Below are 23,008 nucleotides of genomic sequence, written 5' to 3' on the forward strand. Positions count from 1 at the left end.
GTGTGGTAGTTTGAGCATTCTTTGGCATTGCCTTTCTTTGGAATTGGAATGAAAACTGACCTTTTATAGTCCTGTGGCCACTGCTGAGTTTTCCAAATTTGCTGGCATATTGAGTGCAGCACTTTCACAGCATCATCTTTCAGGATTTGAAATAGCTCCACTGGAATTCCATCACCTCCACTAGCTTTGTTCATAGTGATGCTTTCCAAGGCCCACTTGACTTCACATTCCAGGATGTGTGGCTCTAGGTGAGTGATCACACCATCGTAATTATCTTGGTCATAAAGATCTTTTTGTACAGTTCTTCCATGTATTCTTGCCACCTCTTCTTAATATCTTCTGCTTCTGTTAGGTCCAGACCATTTCTGTCTTTTATCGAGCCCATCTTTGCATGAAATGTTCCCTTGGTGTCTCTAATTTTCTTGAAGAGATCTCTAGTCTTTCCCATTCTGTTGTTTTCCTGTTTTCTTGCCTTGATCGCTGAGGAGGGCTTTCTTATCTCTTCTTGCTATTCTTTGGAACTCTACATTCAGATGCTTATATCTTTCCTTTTCTCCTTTGCTTTTCGCTTCTCACTTTTCACAGCTATTTGTAAGTCCTCCCCAGACAGCAGTTTTGCTTTTTTGCATTTCTTTTCCATGGGGATAATCTTGATCCCTGTCTCCTGTACACTGTCATGAACCTCTGTCCATATTTCATGAGGCTATCTACCAGATCTAGTCCCTTTAAATCTATTTCTCACTTCCACTGTATAATCATAAGGGATTTGATTTAGGTCATACCTGAATGGTCTAGTGGTCTTCCCCACTTTCTTCAATTTAAGTCTGAATTTGGCAATAAGGAGTTCATGATCTGAGCCACAGTCACCTCTCGGTCTTGTTTTTGCTGATTGTATAGAGCTTTTCCATCGTTGGCTACAAAGAATGGAATCAATCTGATTTTGGTGTTGACCATCTGGTGATGTCCATGTGTAGAGTCTTCTCTTGTGTTGTTGGAAAAGGGTGTTTGCTATGACCAATGTGTTCTCTTGGCAGAACTCTATTAGCCTTTGCCCTGCTTCATTCCATATTCCAAGGCTGAATTTGCCTGTTACTCCAGGTGTTTCTTGACTTCCTACTTTTGCATTCCACTCCCCTATAGTGAAAAGGACATCTCTTTTGGGTGTTAGTTCTAAAAGGTCTTGTAGGTCTGTATAGAACCGTTCCACTTCAGCTTCTTCAGCATTACTGGTTGGGGCATAGGCTTGGATTACTGTGATATTGAATGGTTTGCCTTGGAAACGAACAAAGATCATTCGGTCGTTTTTGAGATTGCATCCAAGTACTGCATTTCAGACTCTCTTGTTGACCATGATGGCTACTCCATTTCTTCTAAGGGATTCCTGCCCACAGTAGTAGATATAATGGTCATCTGAGTTAAATTCACCCATTCCAGTCCATTTTAGTTCGCTGATTCCTAGAATGTCGACGTTCACTCTTGCCATCTCTTGTTTGACCACTTCCAATTTGCCTTGATTCATGGACCTAACATTCCAGGTTCTTATGCAATATTGGTATTTACAGCATCGGACCTTGCTTCTATCACCAGTCACATCCACAACTGGGTATTGTTTTTGCTTTGGCTCCATCCCTTCATTCTTTCTGGAGTTATCTGTCCACTGATCTCCAGTAGCATATTGGGCACCCACTGACCTGGGGAGTTCCTTTTTCAGTGTCCTGTCTTTTTGCCTTTTCATACTGTTCATGGGGTTCTCAAGACAAGAATACTGAAGTGGTTTGCCATTCACTTCTCCAGTGGACCACATTCTGTCAGACCTCCCCACCATGACCTGCCCATCTTAGGTGGCCCCACATGGCATGGCTTAGTTTTATTGAGTTAGACAAGGCTGTGGTCCATGTGATCAGATTGGCTAGTTTTCTGTGATTATGGTTTCAGTGTGTCTGCCCTCTGATGCCGTCTCACAACACCTACCATCTTACTTGGGTTTCTCTTACCTTGGATGTGGGGTATCTCTTCACAGCTGCTCCAGCAAAGCACAGCTGCTGTTCCTTACCTTGGATGTAAGGACCTTGCTCCTTACCTCTCCCACGTCCTCGTCCAAGACTACTAGTAGTACAGTATATAATGGGAAATTTTTTAATAGGTTCTTAAAAGGGAGAGACTCACTTTTATTCTTTCTTTATAATTTTCCCTAACTGTGCTGTGCTGTGCTTAGTCGCTCAGTCGTGTCTGACTCTTTGCAACCCCATGGACTGTAGCCTTCCAGGCTCCTCTTTCCACAGGTATTCTCCAGGCAAGAATACTGGAGTCGGTTGCCATGCCTTCCTCCAGGGGATCTCCCCAACCCAAGGATCAAACCCACATCTGCATTGCAGGCAGATTCTTTACCTTCTGAGCCACCAGGGAATGTCAAACATACAGAAAAGTTGAAAGAACACAACAATGAATAGAACCTACTCACCTGGATTAAATCACTCAAAGTTTAGTCATATTTGCTTTATCTACTTACATATATATATATACACATATGCATACCTACCCACCCACCCACCCACACACACACACTTTTTGCTGAATTATTTGAAAGGAAGTTGCAGACATCATAGTACTCCCCTAAGTACTTCATTATGCATATCCTAATAATAAGGACATTTCCCTCATAATGACAGTAAAAGCTCCAATATTTTGGCCACCTGATGTGAAGAACTGACTCATTAGAAAGGCCCTGATGCTGGGAAAGATTGAAGGCAGGAAGAGAAGGGGACATCAGAGGATAAGATGGTTGGATAGCATCACTGACTCAATGGACATGAGTTTGAGCAGCTCTGGGAGATGGTGAAGGTCACGGAAGCCTGACGTGCTGCGGTCCATGGTGTTTCAAAGAGTTGGACATGACTGAGTGACTGAACAACAACAACAAATTGTCACAACTCAGAAAATTTATAAGTCCCTAATACCTAACACCCAGTCCATATTCAGTTTTCTTATAAAATGTTTCCTTGCATTTCCCCTATATTTCCTGTATGCTGGAGGTTAGATCTGTTGGCTTGATTAGATGCATGTGAAATGTTTTTGGTAAGAGAGCTTCATAGGTGACCCTGTATGTCATATTGCACCACAGCAAGAGGCACATAATGCTAGGTTGCCCCCAAATTAGTGATGCCAAGTTTGTTCACTTGTTAAGATACTGTCCACCACTTCTTACCATAATAAAAGATAAGTCTTTCCCCCTTTGCAATTAACAGGTAATGTCTATGGTAATATATCTAACAACAACATGTATATATTCTGTTACTTAATAACCTTTAATCAGTGGCATCCATCAATGATACTTGAGGTTTGCTTTTTGATAAAAAGGCTCTCTGAGGTACCCTATCTTGATTAGTCTAATTTAAAACCAGAAAATGGAACTAACTAGAACTCTTTCACAAACTAATGCTAGGAGAAAGACAAAGACAGAGCAATAAATAGAATTGGAGATTTTGTCAGGGGAATATAACAACTTAATTTTTATTTAAAATAATCTTTTAATTGTAATAAAATATATACAACACAATTTTACATAGTTGTACAACCAGTCTCCAGAATTCTTTTTATCCTTCAAAATGGGGACTCTGTACCCATTATAGAACAGCGTGCCATTTCCTCCTCCCCCAGCCCCTGGCCACCAACCTTTTATTATCTCCTTATGAATTTGATGGTTCTGGGTACCTTGTGTAAATGGAATCATACAGTATTTGTCTTTTTATTACTGGTTTATTTCATTTAGCATAATGTCCTCAAGGTTCAACCATGTTGTCACATGGGTCAGAATTTCTTTTTTAAAGCTGAACAATGTTATATACATACACCGCATTTTGTTAATCCATTCATCCATTGCTGAACATTTAGTTTGTTTCTGTATTTTGGCTGTGAACATGGATGTGCAGATGCCTTTTCAAGACTGGTTTCAATTCTTTGTGTATATACCCAGAAGTGGGACTGCTGGATTGTATGATAATTCTGTTTAATTTTTTGAGGAATTGAAAATGGCTACTTTTACAATCCAGGCTATTTACATCATCCAGACATGTAAGGTAAAGAAGTGAAATACATTGTGTTATGTATTCTTTTGACTTCCCAGGTGGCGCTAATGGTAAAAAACCTACTTGCCAGTGTAAGAGACATGGGTTCGATCCCTGGGTCGGGAAGATCCCCTGGAGGAGGAAATGGCAACCCTCTCCAGTATTCTTGCCTGGAGAATCCAATGGACAGAGGAGCCTAGCAGGCTACAGTCCAGGGGTCGCAAAGTGTCAGACATGACTGAGCAACTTAGCACATTCTTTTGACACAGACACGTATTATTTACATATTAAAATACAGGAATATTTTTTTCATTTCAACAGGGAAGTATGTTTGCGTTTTTCTTCAAACACAGGGCCCTTTTCGTCTGTATTTTATTTTCTTGCTTTGATTGTAATAACATGGGTACTGGAAACATTTCATTTTCACTGGAAGAATTTCCCTTTCTTCCTAACTCCATTGTGAGAAATAACAGCAGGAGTACAGTAAGAAAGTAACTGGCACTTAGGTCAGGGTTGGAGAGAGAGTAGAGTGGTGACCTGGAGAGCACTTGCCCTGTTCATTGCTGCCATGCACCGTGGGAGTCCATGGCGCTTTTAAGAGAGGCTGAAAATCTGCATTCCTGTGTGAAGTATCCATTCCTGTGGTAGTTTTTTTTTTTTTTTTTTAATGTTGACAGCTAATTCAACCTTCTAGGAAATACTGTGTAGGCCACACAAAACATGTCTGTGACCAAAATTCACCCTGTGGAGCCATACTGTTCACCAAACTAGTCTTCTTGGGCTACCTTCTAACAGAGTTGAGCAGGTGGAAGGGTCAGAGAGGAAGGTACTGCTGGGCACACCAGCCAGACCAGCTGAATCAAGCATCCGATGATAGCACAGCTCCATCACATCCACATTATGAATTGCGTTTGGGAATTTAGAGAGGATTGAACTCTAATTTTAACAGGTTATCCCAGAAAGCAGTTATTCCTCCTGGTATATTATTTTCAGTTTTTTATCAAATTATTTTAAATTATATTTTTTTGGCCACGTCACACAGCATGTGGGGATCTTGGCTCCCCAACCAGGGATCAAACTCATGCCCCCTAGATTGGAAGCATGGAGTCATAACCACTGGACCACCAGGGAAGTCCCTCAGTTTTTTAAATGATATTTAAACACAGTTATAAAAGTAAAATATTCCTTGTAAAAATGTTTACATAAATTTGTTATTTGTGTATATACCTCTCCTCCTAAAGTTAGAATGCTCAATCACTTCAGTCATGTCTGATGCTTTGCGACCCCATGGATTATAGCCCACCAGGCTCCTCTGTCCATGAGGTTTCTCAGCCAAGAATACTGGAATGGGTTGCCATTTGCTACTCCAGGGGATCTTCCTGACCCAGGAATCAAACCTGCATCTCCCATGTCTCCTACATTGGCAGGTGGATTCTTTACTCACTGAGCCACCTGGGAAACCCAGTTAGAATAATGCTATCTCTTCCCTTCTTTAGCATTATAAGCATTTTCTTGTGTTATTCTTATTCTTCAAAAACATGACTTTTTAATGCTCTAGCAACCCTGTGTTGTAATGTAAGCTGTGATAGGAATAGTGTGCTTGTGACTGAAAAGCTGGTAGTGTTACTGTAGGAGGACTTGTAAGGAAGTGCACTTTGCCTTGGCCTTCTCCCTGGCTGTGGCATACCTTTTGTGTGATCCTAGTGTATCCTTTCTGCACATCCTAAATTCTGTGAGTTAAACTTGAAAGCTCTCCTCTGCCTACTGACTTTTGCTTCATGCTTTTATTTTTTTAATTGTTTATTTATTTATTCTTGGCTCTGCTGGGTCTTTGTTGCTGTGCATGGACTTTCTCTAGTTGTGGCAAGTGGAAGCTACTCTTCGTTGCAGTGTGTGGGCTTTTCATTGTGGTGGGTTCTCCTGTTGTGGAGCATGGACTCTAGGGCAGGCTCAATAGTTGTTGCTCCAAGGCTTAGTTACTGCTGGCCATGTGGAATCCTCCCGGGCCAGGGATTGAACCCGTTTCCCCTGCATTGGCAGGTGGTTTCCCAACCACTGGACCACCAGGGAAGCCCAACATCTTTATTGAGATAATTCACATAGCATAAAATTTGCCATCTTAAAGTATATATTTTAATGTTTTTTGGATATCCACAGACTTGTACAGCCATCACCACTGTCTAAGTTTAGAACATCTCATCACCAGAGAAAAAACCCTATACCCATTCATAGTCACTTCTCACAACCTCCAAACCTCCCAGACCTAGGCAACCACTAATCTGCTTTCTGTCTCTATAGATTTCCCAATTCTGGCATTTCATGTAAATGTAATTATACAACATATGGCGTTTATGACTGGGTTCTTCAGTTTAGCATACTATTCTAAAAGTTTCATCTGTGTTTTAGCATTTATCAGTACTTCATTTCTGTTTATGGCTGAATAATAATTGTGTGTACATACCACATTTTGTTTATCCTTTCATCAATTAATAAGTATTTATTTGTACTTTTGGGCTATTATGAATAATGATGTTATGAACATTTATGTACAAGTTTTTGCATAAATACATGTTTAATTCTCCTGGATATATCTGGATGCGAAATTGGTCATATAGTAATTCTGTGTTTAACTTTTTTAGGAATTGCCAAAGTGTTTATCACAGTGGCTGCTCTATATGGTATTCCCACCAGCAGTATATAATTGTATATCTTCTTTGGGGAAATGTCTATTTAGATCTTTTGCACATTTTAAAAATTGGGTTGTTTGTCTTTTTATTGTTGAGTTGTAACAGTTCTTTATATATTTTGGCTACTAGGCCATATCAGTTCAGTTCAGTCGCTCAGTTGTGTCCGACTCTTTGCGACCCCATGAATCGCAGCATGCCAGGCCTCCCTGTCCATCACCATCTCCCGGAGTTCACTCAGACTCACGTCCATCGAGTCCGTGATGCCATCCAGCCATCTCATCCTGGGTCGTCCCCTTCTCCTCCTGCCCCCAATCCCTCCCAGCATCAGAGTCTTTTCCAATGAGTCAACTCTTCGCATGAGGGGGCCAAAGTACTGGAGTTTCAGCTTTAGCATTATTCCTTCCAAAAAAATCCCAGGGTTGATCTCCTTCAGAATGGACTGGTTGGATCTCCTTGCAGTCCAAGGGACCCTCAAGAGTCTTCTCCAACAACACAGTTCAAACGCATCAATTCTTCGGCACTCAGCCTTCTTCACAGTCCAACTCTCACATCCATATATGACCACAGGAAAAACCATAGCCTTGACTAGACGGACCTATGTGGGCAAAGTAATGTCTCTGCTTTGGAATATACTATCTAGGTTGGTCATAACTTTTCTTCCAAGGAGTAAGCGTCTTTTAATTTCATGGCTGCAGTCACCTTCTGCAGTGATTTTGGAGCCCAAAAAAATAAAGTCTGACACTGTTTCTACTGTTTCCCCATCTATTTCCCATGAAATGATGGGACCAGATACCATGATCTTCGTTTTCTGAATGTTGAGCTTCAAGCCAACTTTTTCACCCTCCTCTTTCACTTTCATCAAGAGGCTTTTAGATCCTCTTCACTTTCTGCCATAAGGGCAGTGTCATCTGCATATCTGAGGTTATTGATATTTCTCCCGGCAATCTTGATTCCAGCTTGTGTTTCTTCCAGTCCAGCATTTCTCATGATGTACTCTGCATATAAATTAAATAAGCAGGGTGACAATATACAGCCTTGACGTACTCCTTTTCCTATTTGGAACCAGTCTGTTGTTCCATGTCCAGTTCTAACTGCTGCTTCCTGACCTGCATACAGATTTCTCAAGAGGCAGGTTAGGTGGTCTGGTAGTCCCATCTCTTTCAGAATTTTCCAGTTTATTGTGATCCACACAGTCAAAGGCTTTGGCATAGTCAATAAAGCAGAAATAGATGTTTTTCTGGAACTCTCTTGCTTTTTCCATGATCCATCGGATGTTGGCAATTTGATCTCTGGTTCCTCTGCCTTTTCTAAAATCAGCTTGAACATCAGGGAGTTCACGGTTCATGCTTTGTACTAGTCCAGATATACGACTTGCAAATATTTTCTACCATTGTGTGGGTTGTCATTTTACTAATCACAAGAATGTTTAATTATGATGAAGTCCATTTATCTATTTTTCTTTCATTGTTTGTGCTTTAGATGTCATATCAATGATTTTATTTTTAGTACAGTAAGTGAATTGGGAATTTATAAGTGTTTCAGTATATGCAGTTGATGTGAAATAGTGATCTTATGCTGCAGACTTGGATTTTTTTCTGCCATTTAAAAATTCCTGACCTATTTTGTTCACCCTTTGACTCAACTCACTACCAATGTATTTCCCCAGTGTCTCATGTCACTTATGTTTTGTAGGGTGTTGTCCCAACTGCTCAGCGGGCTGCCATCGTCGTGGGAGTAGAGCTACCAGTCTATGATATTACGAAGAAGCACTTGATATTGTCAGGGCTGATGGGAGACACAATCTTAACTCACTTTGTGTAAGTCTGATAGGTTGTGTTCATTCCATATTGTCAGTACTTCAAGCACAAAAAGCATCTTTCACTGAAGTCCTCATTTAGAGTTGATAATGAGTACATATGGCCTAAATACCTTTTTCTCTCTCATCACCAGAACTTCAAGCCTTCTGATAAATGTACAGAGATTCCAGATGCAATAGGCACTTTCGTACTTGGGAGCAGTGTCTAATTCCAGATGTCTGCAGTATTTGCATTTGTTCATATATAGACTCTATACCTAATAAACTCATCCATTATTTGCTTTGATTAATTTTGGGTCAGAAAGCAAATTTTCTCAGTGATAAGCAGAATAAAAGGGTGAAATTTTATAGGGCTTGTGAAGCAAGACCACAGTTTTGGACTGAAATGTTGCTCATTTTATCTTGCATTTTCTTCATCTTGAAACTTTTATGATATTTTAATACTCAAATTCCTTTTGCATATGATGTTGTGACTTGAAAATTTTACATAACTAACAGATGATGCATAATACTTCCTGCTTAGGAAACTTGCTAGACTTACAAGCTCTTTAAAAAAAAAAAAGGCTATCTGAATTTTGGATTGAAAAGTGAAGGGGACAGCTTTTGACTAATGTCTCTTTAGTAAATATTTCCTTTCTCTTTAGATTGTAATAAAAGAGCAAGTGCCAGGTTTTATGTGATGTCTGACTCATTGTACATTTATGTTTGACCTAATTTCTGTTTACGTGGGCAGAGGTGGAAATGGATCAGTCTGTCTTCTTACAGTTTTTATCTTTAGTTCCAGCTTTACATGTGGCTTGGCTGGAGCTCTGGCTTCCAATCCAGTTGATGTGGTACGAACTCGCATGATGAACCAGAGGGCAATTGTGGGACACGTGGACCTCTATAAGGGCACTTTGGATGGCATTTTAAAGGTACGCACATAGTAAACTTGGATTGTATTTTTGACTTTCTTTGATGTCTCAGACTTGCAGTCCTTATTCTTAGTTGCTGCTCTGAAGATGGAAGAATCATTATATCTATTTTTAGTAGCCTCTCAGAGTAATTCCCAGGTAGGAAAACTGTCTCCTTGGTAATCTGCTGATGCTTAGTGGTCCTTGATATTATTATTCCAGTTTGAATGCTTAAGACTGCAGGATACCTTATCAATAGCACCATGTAGAATTACTGATGAAAAGGACCTGACATATTCCACATTTGCCCACTTCAGACAAGGCAGAGATGCTGTAATAGAAAATCTGACACTCGATTCTAGTTCAGTATTGTACTATTGTTCCCAGTTTGGCTTTGAAAGTTTTTGCTGTGTTATATTTGTAGGAGTGTGAGAACCATACAGGTATTATGCATTATATAACCACTAGTAATAATACTTCTAAAAAGGCAAATTTGGAGCTAAAATATGATACTATCATATGGTTTCTCTGTTGTTATCAGTTTAGTTAACTATTATCTATCAGATACCATTTTATTTTATTAATATTTTATTTTTTAATTAATTAGTTATTGGTTGTGCTGGGACTCCATCCTCCTGGATCAGGGATCAGACCCATGTCCCCTGTATTGGCAGGTAGATTCTTATTCACTACCACCAGGGAAATCCCCTCAGACCATTTTAGTAGAAACAGAGAAATTACAGTGTACTGCATGTATACAAACAGATAATCAACACATCTTGTTAAGTGATAAACTCAGGGCTCTATGGGAGGAAATTTTAGTTCAGTTTGGAAATTTGGGATAGGTTTCCTATAGATGGAAGAATACTGAATATAATAACTCACATCTGTTGAATGCTTTACTATATATCAGAGATTGTTCTAACGAGTCTTACATGTATTCATTCATTTAATCTTCACAATTACAGCACAATGAAGCACTCAGAGGTTAACTAACCTGCCCAAGGTTTCACAGCTAGTAGGTGGGAGGCTGGGATTTCAACTCAGACCATTGGTTTCAAACCAACATTTTTAACTACACTGTGGTGCCTTCCCTATGTTGGTGGCTGAGGGTTAGTTAAGTTATAAAGGATATTAAATGCTATGTTGAGATGCTTGGGCTTATTTTTTTAGTTGATGAGGAGCTGTTGAAAGATTTAATCAGGTCAGATTTATGTTTTAAATAGATCATACTGGCTTTGTGGAGAGTGGATATAAGACAGTGGTTCTCAATCTTAAGTGCACATTGGAATCACCTGGGGAATGTTCTCAGCTTCTGTGCTCACCTTAGACCACTGAAATCAGAATAGATGTCTCCACCCTCTGGGGTCTAATGCCTGATAATCTTAAATGGAGCTGATGTAATAGTAATGGAAATAAAGTGCACAACAAATGTAATACACTTGAATTACCTCAAAACCGTCTTGCTCTCCCAGTCCATGGGAAAATTGTCTTCTACAAAACTGATCTCTGGTGCCAAAGAGGATGGTGACCACTGCTCAGAATGTCTGGAGTAGGAGCCAGGTTGTCAGGATTTTCAAAACTCCTCAGGTGATTGCAATGTTCACCCAAGGTTGAAAACCATAAAACCAAGGGAATAAGCCTGAAAACTTTAACGTGTATCTGTACCACCTGGAGGGCTTGTTAAAATGCAGATGGCTAGGCCCCATCACCAGACTGTGATTCAGTAAGTTTGGAGTAGGACCTGAGAATTTGCATTTCTAACCAGTTCCCAGGCAATACTGATGCTGCTAGTTTGGGACCACACTTAGAGAACTGCTGACCTAGGGATAGGGAAACTTGGTGGAAGGCTCTTAGAGTGGCCTGAGCAAGAGGTTATGAGAGGCTGAATAGTAGGGATGGCATGAATAGTAGGGATAAAGCTGAGAATAATTTAATTGATAAAGTCAACAGGATTTGGTTGATCTGGTGTGGAGAGGTGGGAGAGAGAGAAGGTATCAGAGATAACTTCCCAGTTTTTGGTTTTGGTGACCATGTGGTGACTTTTATTGACAGAGACATTACAGGAAAAGGAACAGGTTTTGTGGGAGACATCACAGTTCTGAGATACTTAGTTTGAAGTGCGGGAGGAATACCCAGTGAGTATATTTGGATATCCTAGTCTTAACTTGGAGGTTCAGGGGTGGAGGTCAGAACTTGAGGAAACAGTAGTATACAGGGGTTACATAACTGTGGAGGGGAGGCCATGGAGAGCAGGAAGAAGCGTTCATAAGTTTGTTGCTTTCATCACACACTGGAGTATTGTAAAGCTCCTGCCATTACTAGAGATTCACAGAAGCAATGATTCTCATACTCTGAAGAGTAGAATTTTGCGAAAGCCCTCCTTTCTATTTCTAACATGCTCACTCTTCCACTTGACAATCACTGGTATAGAGAGAGAAGAGTAGGGCCAAAGAAAGAACTCCCAATTTTTAAGGGCTTGACAGATGAGAAACTCAGGAAAGACACCAAAGATAACAGTTCAAAGATATGAAGGAACTTACAAGAGATACTATTGTCATAGAAGCCAAAGGAGAAATGAGTTTCAAGAATGGATGAGAAGTTATTTAATACTAAATAACTGGGATAGAGAGATCCAGTATAAGGGCTGCAAAGTCTGTTGGATTTAATGTTTTGTAGAGGAGGTTTGCTGGATTGGTATTTGCAAAAGCCAGATTGCTGTCCACTGGAGAGTGTGTTTAATCCTTCATTCATTTTTGCAAAGTTGTTCAAGTGTCTTTTGTGCTAGGTACTGTTCTAGGTTGGTGAACAAAAAAGTCCCAGCCTTTGTGACATTTTAATTCTAATAGGAAGAGACAGATAAACACATAAGAAGTGAGGATAAGTAGACAAGTGTAAAATACTCTTTCAAGAAGGTTGGCCAAGAGGAGATAGAGGTTACAGTAATATAGTAATAGTTAGCATTTATTGAATGCTTATTATGTACTACACACTAGAGTATATCCTTTAACTATCAGCAACCATGTAGAGTAGATAATATCTTTGCCATTTTATAAATGAGAGAACTGAGGTTCAGAGTAGCTAAGTATTTACTGAAGATTATATACCTAGTCGGAGAAGGCGATGACACCCCACTCCAGTACTCTTGCCTGGAAAATCCCATGGACAGAGGAGCCTGGTGGGCTGCAGTCCATGGGGTCACGAAGAGTAGGACACGACTGAGCGACTTCACTTTCACTTTTCACTTTCATGCATTGGAGAGGGAAATGGCAACCCACTCCAGTGTTCTTGCCTGGAGAATCCCAGGGATGGGGGAGCCTGTTGGGCTGCCGTCTGTGGGGTCGCACAGAGTTGGACATAACTGAAGCGACTTAGCAGCAGCAGCATATACCTAGTAAGTAGCAGATCTGGGATTTAAATCAGAGTTCATCTGGTTCCAAAGTTTATATTCGTAACTACTATGCCATATGGTATCGTCAAACATATTTTTGTGTTGACAGTAACCTTTATGTACTTATATTTACCAGCCATTCATTTATTTGCTAGTAAAACAACTTTGCTCTATATTGTCATCATCCTTTATTATTTTATCTGTAAGAGTACACTTGGGTGAATGGAATGATGCATTCCTCTTTGATTTAGAAATGAGCAGCTGTACCTCTCATCCTCTTAACCTCTATCTGCAAACACTTGAATTGCTTCTCATTGACACAAAGCTCATATTATTAGATCCCTCTTTACTTCTTACAGTCTTATCTTTGCTACCTTTATTCTATATTCCAGACAGACTGAACGGGTTCTAGTACTAGACTTTGTTTCATTGCCAAGTTTTCACCCATGCCATGTACTTTGTTAGATGGCTAGCTCCTACTCATTCTTCAGATTGCATTGTTTTTTAATATTTTTTAGCATGTGTGAGAATTCTCTTCTTTTTATTTTTTTAAAAACATTTTTGAGCAGTTTTTTTTGGCTGTGCCACATGGCATGTGGGATCTTTTCTCTCTTTGCTTTGTTTTTTTTAAAAATTTATTTATTTTTAATTGAAGGATAATACTGTAAAGAAATTATTTTTAAATTTTTAATTGGAGGATAATTGCTTTACAATGTTGTGTTGGTTTCCACCATAAGATTGCATCATTTTCATAAGTGCCTTCCCTGACCATTAAACTATATATGTGTTTAGTTATATGTTCTTGTTCTCTCATAGCATTTATTATATTTTGAAAAACATCTTTTTGAGGATCAACTCACTAATTCATAAAATTCATCATTTGTGTGGTTTTTGGTATGTTCCGAGCTATGTGCAACCATCAACCCCGCCGTCAATTTTAGAACATTTTCATGACCTCAAAGAGAAATCCTGTGCCTTTTAGCTATTATCCCACTATCCTCCCAGCCCTAAGCAACCACTAATGTACTTTTATTTCTGTAGATTTGCCTATTGTTGGGTATCTTATATAAATGGAATCATACAATATGTGAGGTTTTTGACCAGCTCCTTTCACTTAACATGTTTCAAGGTTCATCCATGCTGTAGTATGTATCAGTCCAGGCAGAGCTCTGGAAGAGATGTGCTTCCAGACCACCACAATAAAGCCACACTGCAATAAAGTGAGCCACATGAACTTTTTGGTTTCCCAGCACATGTACAAATTATTTTTACATCACATAATAGTCTATGAAATGTGCAATAGTATTGTCTAATAAAACAATGTACATACCTCAAAATGTTAACCATCATCTGAGCCTTCAGCGAGTCATAATCTCTTTACAATAGTAACATCAAAGGTCACGGATCACAGATCACCATAACAAAAGTAATATAATGAAAAAGTTTGAAATATGATGAGAATAGCCAAAAGTGACAGAGAGATACAAAATAGGCAACTGCTGTTGGAAAAATGGTGCTCATAGATTTACTCAACTCAGGGTTGCCACATACTTTCAGTTTGTGAAAAATCCATTATCTGCAAAGTGTAGTAAAGTGCAATAAAATGAGATATGTCTGTAGTTTGTTCCTTTATTCTGTTGTATGGCTGTATCACATTTATTGACATTTGTTACATTTTATTGTACAATTGACCCTTGAGCAACTCAAGTTTGACCTGCACAGGTCCACTTATATGCAGATTTTTTTCAGTAGTAACTACTACAGTACTACATGACCTGTGGTTGGTTGAATTTGTGGTTGCGGAGGGCTGACAAAAAGTTATACCAGGAGTTTTGACTGCACAGAGGGTTGGTGTCCCTGACAACTGTGTTGTTCTAGAGTCAATTGTAGTTGCTTTTAATGTCTGTCTGCCCAGTAGACGTAAGTTCCATGAAGGCAGGGACATATCTTATTTATCTCTCTATCCACAGCAAATTACTTATTGAATGAATGTATAACTTCATAAAGTAGCCTTTTGTCTCTGTGTATCTACAGAAGTTCTTGTTTGTTTTTACTCAACTGCCTCAAGCCAAAGAGTGGTGCATCCCAGTTCTAATGTTTGGAAGTTGGTCCCTGTTTTGGAACTCAGCAAGGAATCATTAGGCTCGTGAGATTATTAGCGACTGTGTGTGTATAAAAGTTTGTGTGTTCATTTACTCAACAAATATTTATTCAGATATTTAGTGGAGACTTTACTATGCCAGAGAGTGTTTGGTAGTGGAGTAGAATGGTGAAGAAGACCAACATGGTCCCTGCTCTCTGGCTTTCCTGGAGATTACATTCTAGTTGAGGGAGACAGAATAAACACACAGATAATAAACAGTGTAATTTCATAAAGAAGTAAATGCTGTGAAAAAACTAACACATGAAATAGTAATGAAATAGTGACTCTGTGATGGTGGTGGGGAACTACTTCAGCTAGGATGGTGAGGGAAAGGGTGTGAAGGGGTGATATTTATTTGAGCAGGGGTCTGAATGATGAGAAGAGGGTGGTCACGAGAAAATCTGAGAGAAGAGCATTTCAGAAAGAGGGAATGGGTACAAGGGCTCTGAGTTTGGAATGAGCTGGACACTTTCAAGAGTTAAAAACAAGGCTGGTGTGACTGTGTGTGATGAATGAAGGGAAAAGTGGTAGAAAATGAAACTGGAGAGAGGCAGGGCTAAATCATGTAGGATCATGCAGGTCACTGAAGAAAACTTACAATTAGGATCAAATCCACTGGGATGTCATTGGACAGCTTTAAGCAGGGAAGTGACACTACTGATTTATAATTTTAAAAGATGGCTTGGCTTCCTAGGTGGAGATCATAGACCAGTTAGGAGGCTTGTTGTGGTATTCCAAGTGACAGGTGATGAGACTGGCTTGAATCTCTAAGGTCCCTTGTCTTAGCAGTCTACTACTGCGGACAGGAATCCCTCAGAAGAAATGGAGTAGCCATCGTGGTCAACAAAAGAGTCTGAAATGCAGTACTTGGATGCAATCTCAAAAATGACAGAATGATCTCTGTTCATCTCCAAGGCAAACCATTCAGTATCACAGTTATCCAAGTCTATGCCCCAACCAGTAACGCTGAAGAAGCTGAAGTTGAATGGTTCTATGAAGACCTACAAGACCTTTTAGAACTAACACCCCAAAGATGTCCTTTTCATAATAGGGGGCTGGAATGCAAAAGTAGGAAGTCAAGAAACACCTGGAGTAACAGGCAAATCTGGCCTTGGAATGCGGAATGAAGCAGGGCAAAGGCTAATAGAGTTTTGCCAAGAAAATGCACTGGTCATAGCAAACACCCTCTTCCAACAACACAAGAGAAGACTCTACACATGGACATCACCAGATGGTCAACACCAAAATCAGATTGATTATATTCCTTGCAGCCAATGATGGAAAAGCTCTATACAGTCAACAAAAACAAGACTGGGAGCTGACTGTGGCTCAGATCATGAACTCCTTATTGCCAAATTCAGACTTAAATTGAAGAAAGTAGGGAAAACCGCTAGACCATTCAGGTATGACCTAAATCAAATCCCTTATGATTATATAGTGGAAGTGAGAAATAGATTTAAGGGCCTAGATCTGATAGACAGAGTGCCTGATGAACTATGGACTGAGGTTCATGACATTATACAGGAGACAGGGATCAAGACCATCTCCGTGGAAAAGAAATGCAAAAAAGCAAAATGGCTGTCTGGGGAGGCCTTACAAATAGCTGTGGAAAGAAGAGAGGTGAAAACAAAGGAGAGGAGGAAAGATATAAGCATCTGAATGCAGAGTTCCAGAGGATAGCAAGAAGAGGTAAGAAAGCCTTCTTAAGTGATCAGTGCAAAGAAATAGAGGAAAAGAACAGAATGGGAAAGACTAGAGATCTCTTTAAGAAAATTAGAGATACCAAAGGAACATTTCATGCAAAGATGGGCTCAATAAAGGACAGAAATGGTCTGGACCTAACAGAAGCAGAAGACATTAAGAAGAGGTGGCAAGAATACATGGAAGAACTGTACAAAAAAGATATTCATGACCCAGATAATCACGATGGTGTGATCACTCATCTAGAGCCAGACATCCTGGAATGTGAAGTCAAGTGGGCCTTGGAAAGCATCGCTACGAACAAAGCTAGTGGAGGTGATGGAATTCCAGTGGAGCTATTTCAAATCCTGAAAGATGATGCTGTGAAAGCGCTACACTCAATATGCCAGCAAATTTGGAAAACTCAGCAGTGGCCACAGGACTGGAAAAGGTCAGTTTTCATTCTAATTCCAAAGGAAGGCAATGCCAAAGAATGCTCAAAGTACTGCACAATTGCACTCATCTCACATGCTAGTAAAGTAATGCTCAAAATTCTGCAAGCCAGGCTTCAGCAATACGTGAACTGTGAATTTCCTGATGTTCAAGCTGGTTTTAGGAAAGGCAGAGGAACCAGAGATCAAATTGCCAACATCCGCTGGATCATGGAAAAAGCAAGAGAGTTCCAGAAAAACATCTGTTTCTGCTTTATTGACTATGCCAAAGCCTTTGACTGTGTGGATCACAATAAACTGTGGAAAATTCTGAGAGAGATGGGAATACCAGACCACCTGACCTGCCTCTTGAGAAATCTGTATGTAGGTCAGGAAGCAGCAGTTAGAACTGGATATGGAACAACAGACTGGTTCCAAATAGGAAAAGGAGTACATCAAGGCTGTATATAGTCACCCTGCTTATTTAACTTCTATGCAGAGTACATCATGAGAAACGCTGGACTGGAAGAAACACAAGCTGGAATCAAGATTGCCGGGAGAAATATCAATAACCTCAGATATGCAGATGACACCACCCTTATGGCAGAAAGTGAAGAGGAGCTAAAAGCCTCTTGATGAAAGTGAAAGAGGAGAGTGAAAAAGTTGGCTTAAAGCTCAACATTCAGAAAACGAAGATCATGGCATGCGGTCCCATCACTTCATGGCAAATAGATGGGGAAACAGTAGAAACAGTGTCAGACTTTATTATTGGGGAGCTCCAAAATCACTGCAGATGGTGACTGCAGCCATGAAATTAAAAGACACTTACTCCTTGGAAGAAAAGTTCTGACCAACCTAGATAGTATATGCAAAAGCAGAGACATTACTTTGCCGGCTAAGGTCCGTCTAGTCAAGGCTATGGTTTTTCCTCTGGTCATGTATGGATGTGAGAGTTGGACTGTGAAGAAGGCTGAGCACCAAAGAATTGATGCGTTTGAACTGTGGTGTTGGAGAAGACTCTTGAGAGTCCCTCGGACTGCAAGGAGATCCAACCAGTCCATTCTGAAGGAGATCACCCCTGGGATTTCTTAGGAGGGAATGATGTTAAAGCTGAAGCTCCAGTACTTTGGCCCCCTCGTGCGAAGAGTTGACTCATTGGAAAAGACTCTGATGCTGGGAGGGATTGGGGGCAGGAAGAGAAGGGGACAACAGAGGATGAGATGGCTGGATGGCATCACTGATTTGATGGACGTGAGTTTGAGTGGACTCTGGGAGTTGGTGATGGACAGGGAGGCCTGGCATGCTGCGATTCATGGGGTCGCGAAGAGTTGGACACGACTGAGCGAGTGAACTGAACTGAACTGATTCTAGATTATCTGCATCCAGGATTTATTTTGGTTGATTTTCACAATTTTCCAACATCAATTTCGTTCTGAGACCTTTAGCATTTGCTGATGATCAATTGGGACAAGCATATTACGACTATGTTTTCATAAATAGTGCCCTTATGTTACTATTTGCTTCAAAAATGATTAGTAAGGATAATCATATCAAGTCTTCTTAATCTATAGTATAGGATAAGGGATATTTAGAAGTCTGGATTTTCATATTGTTGTTTTATCCAAATATATTCATTTTTTAGTATAGTGGTGGGTTTTACTTTATCAGTAAGAGGGCAAAATTACATTTTTCAATGTAGAAATGATATCTTAAACACAGGAGTTACTTAATATTTATCCATTAAACAGGAACTGTTTCTGTTGACTGAATTTGACACATATCATCAACTTATGACCTTTGGTATGCATTATTTATCATTTAATTCTAATAACCACTCAATTGGTATATGTAGGACCTCCATCGTATAAAACAGAAAACTTAAATTCAAAACATTTCATGTTGTCCCTCACCTAATCCTCCAGCCATTCCTATAAAGTCAGCCATTACATATGCAGAATGTGTAATGATGAAACAAACTCAGAAAGGATAGTGACTTGCCCAATTACCTATTCCCCTACCCTGCTTTAGTTTTTGTATTAGTACTTATCCCACTCCACTACTCTTGCCTGGAAAATCCCATGGACGGAGGAGCCTGGTGGGCTGCATTCCATGGGGTTGCTAAGAGTCGGACGACTGAGCGACTTCACTTTCACTTTTCACTTTCATGCATTGGAAAAGGAAATGGCAGTCCACTCCAGTGTTCTTGCCTGGAGAATCCCAGGGACAGGGGAGCCTGGTGGGCTGCCGTCTATGGGGTCGCACAGAGTCGGACACGACTGAAGTGACTTAGCAGTAACAGCAATATAATATTATTAATTTGTATATTTGTTCATCAGTTCCACTAGAGTATACATTCTATGGGACTTCCCTGGTAGCTCAGTGGTAAAGAATCTGCCTGCAGTGAAGGAGACACAGGATACGCTGGTTCAATCCCTAGGTCGGGAAGATTCCCTGGAGGAGGGCATGGCAACCCACTCCAATATTCTTGCCTGGAGAATCCCATGGACAGAGGAGCCTGGTGGGCTATAGTCCATAGGGTCATAAGGAGTTGAACATGACTGAAGCTACTGAGCACACACACGCACGTGTGCATTCTACGAGGGCAGAGAATGTATAAGTTATCTGCTGCTGCTGCTGCTAAGTTGCTTCAGTCGTGTGTGACTCTGTGCGACCCCATAGACGGCAGCCCGCCAGGCTCCCCTATCCCTGGGATTTTCCAGGCAAGAATACTGGAGTGGGTTGCTATTTCCTTCTCCATTGCATAAAAGTGAAAGTGAAGCCGCTCAGTCGTGTCCAACTCCTAGCGAACCCATGGACTGCAGCCTACCAGGTTCCTCTGTCCATGGGATTTTCCAGGCAAGAGCACTGGAGTGGGTTGCCATTGCCTTCTCCGTATAAGTTATCTATGGCTGTGTAATAAATGACTCCAAAGCTCAGTGCCTTAATACATCATACATTTATTATCCCACAATTTCTGTGGATTTGGAATTAAGAAGCAGCTTAGCTGAATGATTTCAGCTGTAGGCTCTCTCATGAGGTAATTGTCCAGATGTCAGCTAGGGCTATAATCATCTGAAGGCTTGACTGGTGCTGGGACATCTACTTCAAAGATCACTCATGTTATTGTCAGCAGGAAGGCTCTGTTCCTCTCTGGCTGTTGGCCAGAGGCCTTAGTTTCCCCTCACGTGGGCTTCTCTTCATGATATGGCAGCTGGCCTCCTCCAGAGCAAATGATCCAAGAGAGAACAAGGCAAATCCTTCTTAAATGCAAAGTATCTTTTATAGCATAGCATAGCATAGCATAGCATAGCATTGTTAACTACTGCCGTATACTGTTGGTGACACAGACCAATCCTGATATATTGTGGGAGGGACTACACAAGGGTATGAATAACTAGAGATGATTATCATCGGGGGCCATCTTGGAGGCTGGCTACCACAGCTACTTTCTCTCTTGTTTACGATTATTACTGTTATCCCAACACTGAGAAGAGTATCTTGCATATTGTAGGTGCTTAGTAAATATTTGTTGAATGAGTTTTGGATGAATTTAGAATACCATACTAATTAAAAATGTATGTCTATAGCAAAAAGGACCATTCATGGATCCTAAGTTGTTGGGGAGGGGCGTGGAAGATGAGTACTATAATAACAGTAATTGTCAGATGTAAAGTGCAAGGAGGATTCACTCTTATTTTTTTGTATCTTTCCCTCAGATGTGGAAACACGAGGGCTTTTTTGCACTCTATAAAGGATTTTGGCCAAACTGGCTTCGACTTGGACCCTGGAACATCATTGTATCCTTTTAGAACATGAGAATGAAAGCACATGGTTCAAGCTCCCAGGTAATTCGAGGCTATGGGAAGGAAAATTTTGATTATTGAAGCCTTTTAGGCAAATGAGAATCTATTCTAGTGATGACCATTGCAGATGGAACTAAGTACAGAAATGGCTTTCAGTTGGAGTCTAATACAAACTAAAGGGATTAGAAAAGAAATGTCAAAGTTTTTTTTTTTCCTCTTTTAAACAAACAACAACAAGCACAGCCAAATCTGGAAGGGGCTAGGAAGGTTTTGAAAGCCCTGCCACGAGGTATCCTCAGGAAGGTCTATGCAGTCCACATTTCCTACCCCCAAGTATAGGACCAGAGTAGCTGGGGAAATAATAAGACAGAAAACACTCATACAACAAAGGAATCCAGAGCCAAGGGGGACTCTTTCCTCCTGGGTAACTTTCCTTCCTTTAGCTGTGTTTGAGTGCCTCCTGTGTGCAGAGCCATGAGTTGGATGGTGTGTGTGGTGGTGTTTGTATTATGAGCACTGCAGGGTTGAAAAGTCATTCCCTGCCCTTGTGGAGTCTATAGGTTGAGGGAGATGGTGTCTCCGTTCCTCTTCCTGATCATCTAATATCTGTAACAGTTACTCTAACACTGAATTTTATGTTGTTGATGTTCTTGGATGTGCGCGCGCGTGCATGTGTGTGTGTGTGTGTGTGGCCTATTTGCCCCTAAAGAATAGAAGTATGTTAGACTTTTAATATGCTTATATTGCTAAATGCCAACAATCAAAATGGGTGCATGATGGGCACTCAACACATGCTTGATTTGCCAGATGTAGTTTTTAAAAAGACTTTTAAGCAAGTACAACTTAGAATAGTAGAGCCTAAGTATCCCAATAAGAGAATACAGTGTACAATTTATAACCAGGTTTGACTTTCAGTATCATTCCAGTGATCTTCCATGACTCACTCTTCAGTTTTTTATTACATACGAGCAGCTCAAGAGGCTTCAAATCTAAGGATGTGAGCCAAACCCTGCCAACCTTTCTACTCTCTTTCCCCTTTTTTCTGTGTTCTAATGCATTTTGATCAAGTTGTAAGTGTTTACTGAACCATTGGTCTCCCAAGGCCCTTCTGGTGGAAGAATGATAGGATGGTTCAAAATTGCTCATGTGTTTGTGTTGCCATGTGAACTGTTCCCTGAGAGGAAGTATTAACATTGAGACTCTGGCCCCAGATTGGTATCTTCTGTGAAGATGGATACTGATGGATGATACTCAAAATGGCCTTCTCTTCAAATGTGGGTTAAAAGTAGTTTGTTAGCCCCAGACTTGGGCTAGAGCAAAAGGCATAGGCCAGGGCAGTTACTGCTATGTATGTTACAGACCTCAGTTCTCATTAAAGTATTTATTGACAGAATCACTTTGGCTTTGTCTTCATTTACTGTTCTCTCATCTGCCCACTCTTTAAGTTATATTCTCCGGAAATTGATAAAGATAAGGTGACTATGAAATTGAGTCTGGACTCTTAAAGCACATTTATGGGAACAGACTAAGTGCGTTGTGCTTTCCCACTGCCATTCATTCTCGTAATGCCACTCGCTTGTAAACATCAGACAAGTGGTTCTAACCTAAAGAGTGAATAAGCAAACAAGGGGCTCATTTGGACAGTTTCCACAGATAAAATGCTGAAAGAGGCTTAAAATAGAACCCTGTGTCCAAGGTTCTAATTGCCTTACAGGCAAAAATTTCTGGCTACTTTCTTATACTAGAATAGTATCTACCACATTGTAGGCACTCAAATACTTGTGAAAGGAATAGTTTAGTTCTTCATCTTTATCCATCCATTTGTTTGTTCAGCAAACATTTATTGTATGTTTAGTATGTCCTAGATGCTGGGGGTTTAAAAATATATTAAGACATAATCACTGTTTTAGAGGTCACATCCAAGGAGAAACAGACATGTAAATAGATTCTAAGTACAATAGGTACTAAGTACTGTCTGACGAATGAACTAAGTGCTGTAGAAGCACAGAGGAGGGAACAGTCCATTGCCTAGGGGCCGGGCTAAAGGCTTCACAGTAGAGGTACCATTTGTGCTAAAAAGCGGATGTTACTATGTAGATT

General features: G+C 40.3%; 1 protein-coding gene across 7 annotated transcripts in view; it reads left to right on the forward strand.

Annotated features, from left to right (window-relative positions):
• SLC25A14 (solute carrier family 25 member 14) overlaps positions 1–22,301 on the forward strand; it is a 40,748-nt gene extending 18,447 nt beyond the window's left edge. For 6 of the 7 annotated variants that reach the window (XM_027962759.3, XM_027962760.3, XM_027962761.3 and 3 more), the window contains 4 exons: positions 8,444–8,568; positions 9,346–9,481; positions 20,822–20,902; positions 21,860–22,301. In XM_027962759.3, the coding sequence (XP_027818560.1) occupies positions 8,444–8,568; positions 9,346–9,481; positions 20,822–20,902; positions 21,860–21,901 (384 nt within the window). In that variant the 3' untranslated portion in view covers positions 21,902–22,301. 7 annotated transcript variants of the gene reach the window in all.
• Positions 22,302–23,008: the final 707 nt, after the last annotated feature.

The sequence above is a fragment of the Ovis aries genome, chromosome X (assembly GCF_016772045.2).
Source record: "Ovis aries strain OAR_USU_Benz2616 breed Rambouillet chromosome X, ARS-UI_Ramb_v3.0, whole genome shotgun sequence".
In the NCBI taxonomy this organism is placed as follows: Eukaryota; Metazoa; Chordata; class Mammalia; order Artiodactyla; family Bovidae; genus Ovis; species Ovis aries.